Consider the following 9,006-nt stretch of genomic DNA (forward strand, 5'->3'; position numbering starts at 1 on the left):
TGGTGAAGGCTGTGAGACCGAACTTAGGCCCGGCGAGCCTAAGCCGTAATAATAAATGCCCTTTGCTTTTACATGCGTGCCTCGGTCTCCCTGGCGCGTTCTGGTTTTGGGGTGATATTGAAATCTTGGGCATTACAGGACCACTTAGCTGTCACCTGCACTGCTCCCCCTCCCCCAGTCCCCAGAAATCACTAATCTACTTTCTCTGTGTATGAGCTTGCCTCTGCTGGATATTTGATCCTGGTGGGACGGTATGCTGTTTGGTCTTTTGTGACTGACTCCTTTCACTTCGCATGTTCTCAAGGCTCATCCAGATTGTAACAGGTGTCTACTCCAGGCACTTTTATGGCAGAATAAAACTCCAGGTTGGCTGGACCTCTCCTTGTTCCTCCTTTCGCCGGCCGATGTGCATTCGCGTCGTCTCCACTTTCTGGTGGCTGTGAATGGTGCCACCAGTGCATTCTTAAACTAAAGGTGCAAGGGGGGGGGCGTTTTCCTTAGAAATCTCAGTCAATACTACCCCTTATTATTTCGTTTACCTTTTTAAATTATTTATTTATTTTTATTTTATTTATTTATTTTTTTTAGAGAGAGCGTGTGCAAGCTGGGGAGAGGGGTAGACGGAGAGGGAGAGAGAGAATTCCAAGCAGGCTCCAGGCTCAATGCCGAGCCCAACACGGGGCTCAGTCCCACATCCATGAGATCATGGCCTGAGCCGAAGTCCAGAACGGGATGCTTAACCGGCGGAGCCTCCTAGGCGCCCCTTGCCCACTGTTTTTAACAGACTTTTTAAAAAAATGTCTTATTTATTTTTGAGAGAGAGAGACAGAATGGGAGCAGGGAAGGAGCAGAGAGGGGGAGACACAGAATCTGAAGGCTCCAGGCTTTGAGCTGTCGGCACAGAGCTGGACGTGGGATTTGAACCCACAAACCATGAAATCATGACCTGCGCCAAAGTCGGACCTCAACCAACTGAGCCACCCATGCGCCATGATAGACTTTATTTTTTTACAACATCTTTACCTTCATATAAAAATAGAACAGACCATGTAGAGAGTTTTACTTCCCTCTCCCTCTCCCTCAGTTTCCCCTATTATTAATACCTTGCAAGAGGACAATACGTGTATTATAACTGAGGACCCAATGTTAATAACACTATTAGTTAAGGTCCGTAACTTACATTAGGGTTCACTCTCGATGCCGTGTGTCAGCTGGCTCTGTCCCTCTCCCTTATCTGTCAGGACTGGGCTCTAGGCATTTCTGTGGGGGAGGAGCCTGCGAAGCCTTGTGGGAGGAGGGAGGGGGGAAGGAGGAAGGGGTATGGTCTGGAGGGAAGGGGTGCTGGGGTGACCTCAGGCATTTTGGTCAGGCAAATGTTGGCCACTGCTCAGCTGGAGGCCTGGGGACAGCAGGAGGCTGACCTTATCCTTCCCAGCTGTCCTCTGTTCTGAAGACGTGCATGGAACCGAGGGACAAGAAGGTCAGAGTCCCCACTCTCCCCAGTGGACACCTGGGAATTCTTCGGTCACGGGGCAGTCAGAAAGAGTCAGAGAGAGAGCGACTCTGGCTCCCCAGCCTGGGGGTGCAGGGCTCCGGGCAGCCCAAGGGCAAATAACAGGCTCAGGCCTGGTAAAGTGTAACCAAGTAAAGAGAGGTCAGCAGAGGCTCTGCCAACCCCCCCCCCCCCCACCACTCAGTTACCTGACTGGCCAGGGACCGGACCGCCCCCAGTGGGACTTGTCCTCCGAGTGCTGCCAAGTTGCTGTCTGGGACAGGTCGGGGGAGCCTGCGGCTCCCACGTGGCTGGGAGCTGAGCCCTTCCTGTGAGCCCTCCAGAAACCATATGCAGGCTCCCCCTCCTTGGCTGAAAGCCTCCTGAACCTCAGGGTGTGTTGAGGGGTCTTACAATGACTTCCCCTTCCTTCCCCCTCATCCGACCTCGTACCGTTCCAGGACTTTGTGGGTTTAGGTCCTTCCTCCCTGTGCAGGGGACTTGAATCTGCTCCACCATTGCTCGGGGGGTGGGGTGTGTGTGTGGCAGGGGGTGGAATGGGCTGGACAGGGGAGAGGAGACAGGAAGGGCAGAGAGGGGAGCTGGGGAGGGGGAAGGGGAGTGGGTGTGCCTTTGGAGGTCACAGAGGCGGAAGGTGATCTGCCACTCTTCCCATCAGGAAGCAGGAGCCCTGTGATTATCTGCGGCCAACAGGCGGAAGTGACCTGTGTAACTTCCCAGGCTGTGCCTCTGTGTCTTGACATGAACGCCCTTTCCTCCATGCACTTCTGGAATGTTCTCTCCTCAAGCTAACCTCGTGTGGTGAGAAGCCCAAGCTGCCCAGGGAGGCCCTGTGAAGGAAGATGCAAGGGGACAGTGTGACAGTGGAACCGGACCCCCGGCAGCGGGCACCGCCTTCTGGCAATCGAACTGTCCGGGCCGGCTTATAACCAAAACAGCTGGCTCATCCCAGCAGCCTAGATTCGTGATGCAAATGGTGGCTGATTTAAGACAGGAAGTGTGAGGGGCATTTACTATTCAGGACATGCGGGTGATTTATCTGCACAGAATCCCATCTTTGGGGGGAACCCCAGACCCCACCCCAGGGGGCCACAGCTCACCCCTCCCCACCCACCCACTCGCCTTCCCCTCCCAGCGCTGGTGGGCTCCTGCTCCTTATTACCCAGAAATTGGCCTCTGGGACTGAAGATGTTTGGAGCGGAGTCATCTCAGGAGCTGAGTCCCAAGTTGCCCGATTCTCTCGTCTTTGAGGCTGGTTCCTCAGCTTTCCTGGGCTAAGGATCACCTGCCAACAATTACCCCCTCTGAGTTCCCTCCCCTCACTTCCTTGTATTATCTCAAGCCAGTTCCTCCCATTTCCACCAAAGAACTGTTATTGACACCGAAACTGACACAAGGGAGGACATTGCAGGTCGACATTGTGGGTCACTGTGCCCCATGCCCTGGGGGAAGGTCACTTGGAAACTGACAGGCTCCCGAGGCCACAGGGACTCGTGGACCTGACACCAAGAGCGGAGCTGCTGATCGGTGTGGTGTGTGCCAAGGCCGCAGGGGATGCCGGACAGGAGGGTGGCACACTGCTCCCCGCGGAGCTGGACAACTTGTGGGGGGCTCTCACCTCCCCACAGGATGGCGACATTGGCTGCTGTGGCTGGAGTCCCAGAAAACCAGACTGGGAGGCTGGGTCTGCAGGTGGCTGAACTGAAATGCAGCAGGGGGGTTGGGGGGGCAAGGAGGTGAGATGTAAAGTGTTCCTTGAAAAAGTCTGCAAGTGCAGTCATGGGGGGCCTTTGGAGGACTCTCCACCCAGAGGAAGCAGTTCCCACCGTGCCTCTGGGCCTAGGCAGTGACCTTGCAATGGCATGGGTCCCCTCCATATTCCTAACCCCCCACCCCCTGCCTGGACACCCATCCATCCATGGCCTGAAAGGAGTGTGGGAAAGAATAGCTTTATCCAGAGGAACTGTAGGAATTATTAGCTTATCCAAAACTGCTGGGGGATACTGCGGGAAAGGCTTTGAGGACCCACGGCCCTAGCCTGCTGCTGCAAGCGCCCCACTGGTCAGCACCGTAAAGCCAGACTGGAAACAGTCGGAAGCTGCTGGAAACAGGTCATTTGCACCAAATACCTTCCATCTTGGTGGGGGCTGGTTTGCCTTCATTAAACAATAAAATGTCTTGCCCCTTTGTCCGTGGCAGCTAATTTTCCTGTTTAGTGTGCAGGTGAGCTCGACAGAATGCGGGAAGGCATAGCCTCACGCAGGTGTACAAGCCAGAGGAGCATTGGGAAATTCTGCGCGAAGACCACATCTGCGCATGCGTGTGGGGAGGAGCGAGGGGGTGGGGTTTGTGCTGCGTGGGTTGCGTGGAACAACTTTGGTTTGTTTTCCTCACTCCTCTCGTTGGTGGGGGGGTCTGCTCCTCCCTCTCTCCCTCTGTGCGGCTGGCACATCCTGAAGCCTGAACCAGGACCAGGCCAAGTAAGGTGGTGGTTATGAGCCTCCCATGGTCTGGGAGGGCGAGAGGGGCGAGCTGTTTGCCCATGTGGGGTCACCCTGGTTCTTGGGGTTGCTGCCGAAAGGGATGGTGGGCAGAGGCAGGGCTGGGGGTCCCTCCCCAAGTGTCCTCGCCCCTGGCTCCAGGCCACTGCCCCCCTCCCACCGTACCACTCACTCCCAGGGCAGGGCTCTGGACGCTGCCCACCTGGACGGAATCCAGGCTCTGCTGCCTCTCTGAATCTCCATCGTGTTATCTGTAAAATGAGAGTCATCACGGGCACCATCACGCCGAGGAGTCGAAGCCCAGCCCTTCAGCGCAGCTCTTCCAGGCTGTCCGGCCCTCACCCCCGGGCCCTGCCCGGCCCCACGCTGCCCCAACCTTTTCCTCCCGGGGCTTTGCAGCTAACAGCCCTGGGACCGCAGACAGGACCGCTGGTGCCTGTGGGACTCCCAGGTGCCCATGGCTCTCTGGTGACAGAACCCAGGGACGCTGGGCTCATCTGATAGGCTGCTGCTGTGGCCCCTCCTCCTGCCCCTTACTCATTAGCCAGGCTGCAAAGTGACCTGGGCTTGGTGGGCGACGCTGGCTGCAGGAGCACTGGCATGCAGGGTGGCCGGCAGCCCAGTCTTGGAATGGACAGCGTTCAGGACACGGTCCCCCCAGACCGAGGAGGCTGTTGCCCTGCCCTCCGCAGGCTGGTCCCTGTTGGCTTTGGGGCCGAGGCATGGATGCTCCTTGCCCTTTCTGGACCCCTGGTAAGTAGATGATGTTGGGGGGTGGGGGGCAGTAAGGCTGGGGTCAGCTGATGTCCATGTGTGACAGGCCTGCGCTGGGAGCCGCTCACACCCGTCCCCTGAAACTGCCCACATCGACCATGCCCAGGCTGCACCAGGGGCCACTGCCCAGAGCAGGTGACTGCAGGACAGCTGACCCTGGACAGTGCCTGGAGTGGCAGTGGGGCCTGGCCTCGCTCAGCAGCCCATTCAAGGCGGGGCACCCCATAAAATTTCAGATGAAATGTGTGGCGCCTGGGTGGCCCAGTTGATTAAGTGTCCCACTTTGGCTCAGGTCATGATCTTGTGGTTCATGGGTTGAAGTCCCGCATCAGGCTCTGTGCTAACAGCTCGGAGCCTGGAGCCTGCTTCTGATTCTGTGTCTCCCTCTGTTTCTGCCCCTCCTCTGCTCATGTTCTGTCTCTCTGTCTCTCAAAAATAAATAAACATTTAAAAATATTATTAAGTAAAAGAAGAAAGAAAGTTGTCTAATCCCACAAGCAGGACACAGCCATTGCTAAGATTTGGGTGTATTTTATTCCTCACCTACATTTTTGCGTGTATGTCACCTGACCAAATGATGATAACATCAGTAGAGTGTTGAATGTTTGAATTAAGCCCTCTGTGCTCCAAGCTCTGTGTGTTGCTAGGCGCTTCTGTCGCATTCCTGCACTTTTCGGCTGGGAAACCTGAGCCCCGGAGGTTAACCCCCCGAGGTTAACTCAGCAGCGGACATCAAGAGGGGAGCATGACTCGGGTCACCTGACTTCCAGCCCTGGAAGTCTGGCTCAGACCACAAAGTCTGCTTCCTTGGTGTGGGGGACTGGCCCGGCGGCCGTGCGTGCACACGCACCTGTGTGTGTGTGTGTGTCTGTCTTGGGTGAAGCCCCTCGGGACGTGCAGGAGCCTCCGTGCGGGGCCGGGCTGCGGAGCGCCCTTGACCCTGGCCGCTGTTCTCCAGCTGTTGTTCCAGGTGCTGTCCTTCATGATCCATGTTGTGAGCTCGGTGTTTTGCGGGCACCTGGGCAAGGTGGAGCTGGCGTCCGTGACCCTCTCGGTGGCCGTGAGTCTAGCTGGCCCCTCCATTCTGCCCCCTAAACAGCACGAGGGCCGACAGCTGCATTCAGAGCTGGGACCTGGGGGCCTCCCCCTATGGCACAGAGCCGGGGGGTGGGGGGTGCTGGCTCAGCTGCATATCAGAGCTGCTGTTGGGTGGCGTCCCCCTGATGAAGGATCCCCTCCTAGGGTTCCCTCCTTGGGCCCTGACAAGCCTCGTGTTTTCTCCTGTGTGTGGCTCCAGTTTGTCAATGTCTGTGGAATTTCCATAGGAGCAGGCTTGTCCTCAGCATGTGACACTTTGATGTCCCAGGTAAGTGTGTTTCTTGGAGCTGGGCAATAGGGTGCCCATCAAACAGGGGTGGGGGGTGGCTGGGAGCCCACCAAACAGGCCAGGGGATGGGGGGAGACGGCTGCAAGGTTTTGTGCCATCAGGGAATTAGACCGTTTTTTAAAGAGTCTGAGCAGACGGGCTAGAGAGCCACGGCGGGAATGGTGCAGGTGCAGTTCCCTGACCTCATGTGTCAAATGCCGAGGGCGCACATATGGCCCTGCCCACAGCCCAGTGGGGCTCAGCTTTCCTGAGGGGTCTGGACTCGTGGTGGGCCTGGGGACCTGGGCTTGGTCCTAGCTGCCACTTATCAGCATGGAGACTTGACAAATGCCCTCGGAGCTTCCATGCTCCAGCCATGAAGTGGGATAATGCCTTCTTGCTTAGGCACTTTTGAAGAACGGGGGACAGCAGGTAGACGGAGGCAGGCACAGGGCCTGGCATGGAGCTCGTGCTCAGTAAATCACTGCCATTATGATTCTGCGAGTGAGCAGAGCCCCTGCAGAGGAAGCCCCCAACAATGCTGGGACTGAAGATGCCACATGCCCACTACGGGGTGCCTGTCATGTCCTGGGTCCGTCCCCACAGCACCAGCACTGGCTAGGAGGTTGATGCCCCAGCTGGGCTTACCCAGGGGACAGACGGAAGGTACTGAAGGTGTGAGCAGCTTGACCCAGGGCTGACCTGTTTTGCAGAGTTTCGGGAGCCCCAACAAGAAGAATGTGGGGGTCATCCTGCAGAGGGGCACTCTGGTGCTGCTCCTCTGCTGCCTTCCGTGCTGGGCACTCTTCCTCAACACCCAGAGCATCCTGCTGCTCTTCAGGCAGGACCCGGCCGTATCCAGGTACTGCTTGCCTTCTGTTGGGGAGCCGGGGAGGGCGCTCCTCCCAAGGAAGCCCATGCCCTGGGCTCTCGCGATTCTCTGGGTCACAAGCCATCACAAGTGCAGCTCGTACAAGGAAGGATTCCAGTGTTTGGGTTTTGGACCCTCCTGCCCGCATGCGATTCCAGCTGTGACCAGCAGGGGGCAGACACAGGGCCAATTCTAATTCAGGATGTGGGGGGGATGATGGGATTTGCATTTGTGTCCTGGCTTCTCAGATGCTTTTGGAGACTTGAAGTGTACACTACCCTGTCTTCCAAAAAACGGAAAGAGGACTGAACCAATTTCAGATGTACCCACACCGTTTATTATTAATCTTAGAAATGTCCCCTTGTGGGATGTGCACGTCATTTGCTTATTTTTTTAAGTTTATTCTATTTATTTTGAGAGAGAGAGAGCGCGCACGCACACAGGAGCAGAGAGAAAGAATCCCAAACAGGCTCCATGCTGTCAGCAAGGAGCCCCACACAGGGCTCGAACTCACAAACCATGGGATCATGACCTGAGTTGAAATCAAGAGTTGGAGACGTAGCCAACTGAGCCACCCAGGCGCCCCCTTCATTCGCTTATTTCTTGATAAGATGATAAGATATAACCTTCTCCCCCTCTTATACACTGCACATAACTCCGAATTTAAGTTCCCTAGTCATTCCTGACACCTTCCTAGCATGTAGTGAATGGTACTCCCTGACCGCTGGGGTTTCACTGGTCTTGGCCGAGAATCTTCAGGGCCTGGTAAAGCCTCTCTTCAAAGCTGGGGTGCCCAGGGTGCTCCTCGGGCAGCCGTCCAGTCCCAGCCGTGGAGGGCGTGGCCCCATCAACTCTAGGGCTTCTGTTCCCTTTGCAGGTTAACCCAAGAGTACGTGCTCATTTTCACCCCAGCACTTCCGGTAAGCGTCACTGTCTGCTGAGCTGGGAGGAGGGTGGACTTCTGCTCCCCTGAATTCTGGCTTTTTCTTTGCCACGCCATGTGCTGGGGAAGCCCGTGGGCTTGCAGGGACTTTTCGCTGTGCCACTGAAGCTGGCTGAAGGGACAGCAGAATTCCAGTCCCATTCCGCGTACGCAGACTGGACTTTAAGATGTAGGATGGCATTGTTTTTTGATGAGAAAACCATTGTGAGAAATTGTGGGAAGCGTGGGAAAGAAAAAACTGAAGTCGCCTCTAATCCCGCCACCCAGAGAGAATCTAGGGTCCTATCTCTTCCCAGGATCCTTTCTGCTCTTGGGAGCATAGGTTCACACACACGTACACGTGTATGGTTTGAAAGAGAGTCAGTGTGTGTATATTGCATTATAACCTGCTTTTCCCCTTCCCAATGTTAGTCTCTTGTGTGCACTGTCCTATATGTAGTGTCATGGATTTATTAACTGATCCTGATTTGTTAGATATTCAGGTTGTTTCCAATATTCACTATTAGAAGAACATGATAAACATTCTTTTTTTTTTAAATATTTTATTGTCAAATTGTTTTCCGTACAACACCCAGTGCTCTTCCCCTTAAGTGCCCTCCTCCATCACCACCACCTCTTTTCCCCCCTCCTCCTTCCCCTTCAACTCTCAGTTCATTTTCAGCATTCAATAGTCTCTCAAGTTCTGCATCCCTCTCTCTCCCCAACTCTCTGTCCCTCCTCCGCTCCCCCTGGTTCTCCATTAGGTCTCTCCTGTTTTCCTGCTAGACCTATGAGTGCAAACATATGGTTTCTGTCCTTCTCTGCCTGGCTTACTTCGCTCAGCATGACACCCTCAAGGCCCATCCACTTTCCTACAAATGGCCATATGTCATTCCCTCTCATTGCCATGTAGTACTCCATCGTGTATATATACCACATCTTCTTGATCCATTCGTCAGGTGATGGACATTTAGGCTCTTTCCATGTTTTGGCTATTGTTGACATTGCTGCTATGAACATTGGGGTACATGTGCTCCTATGCATCAGCATTTCTGTCTC

At 55.2% G+C, this 9,006-nt stretch overlaps 2 protein-coding genes and 1 long non-coding RNA gene across 3 annotated transcripts in view; 1 reads left to right on the forward strand and 2 right to left on the reverse strand.

Annotated features, from left to right (window-relative positions):
• The window catches only part of PMP22 (peripheral myelin protein 22), a 124,153-nt gene that overhangs the window by 39,862 nt on the left and 75,285 nt on the right, over positions 1 to 9,006 (reverse strand). The window lies entirely within an intron of this gene.
• Positions 3,905 to 4,470, reverse strand: LOC115282800. The gene is made up of 3 exons (XR_003904747.1): positions 4,391 to 4,470; positions 4,217 to 4,265; positions 3,905 to 3,973 (listed from the first exon to the last, which is right to left on the reverse strand). It is a non-coding gene; the product is annotated as an uncharacterized LOC115282800 (long non-coding RNA).
• On the forward strand, positions 4,606 to 8,171 carry LOC115282798 (multidrug and toxin extrusion protein 2-like). The gene is made up of 5 exons (XM_029928974.1): positions 4,606 to 4,767; positions 5,747 to 5,848; positions 6,086 to 6,154; positions 6,868 to 7,016; positions 7,903 to 8,171. Exons 1-5 carry the CDS (start codon positions 4,615 to 4,617, stop codon positions 7,964 to 7,966), a joined length of 537 nt encoding a protein of 178 aa, XP_029784834.1. The 5' UTR covers positions 4,606 to 4,614; the 3' UTR covers positions 7,967 to 8,171.

Source organism: Suricata suricatta, chromosome 17 (genome assembly GCF_006229205.1).
Source record: "Suricata suricatta isolate VVHF042 chromosome 17, meerkat_22Aug2017_6uvM2_HiC, whole genome shotgun sequence".
NCBI lineage: Eukaryota > Metazoa > Chordata > Mammalia > Carnivora > Herpestidae > Suricata > Suricata suricatta.

Coding starts and splice junctions, on each gene's coding strand:
- LOC115282798 (XM_029928974.1), top strand. CDS start 4,615: ATGCAGGGTGGCCGGCAGCCCAGTCTTGGAATGGACAGCGTTCAGGAC. Junction 4,768..5,746: donor TTGCCCTTTCTGGACCCCTG/GTAAGTAGATGA, acceptor GCTGTTCTCCAG/CTGTTGTTCCAGGTGCTGTC. Junction 5,849..6,085: donor CCGTGACCCTCTCGGTGGCC/GTGAGTCTAGCT, acceptor GTGTGGCTCCAG/TTTGTCAATGTCTGTGGAAT.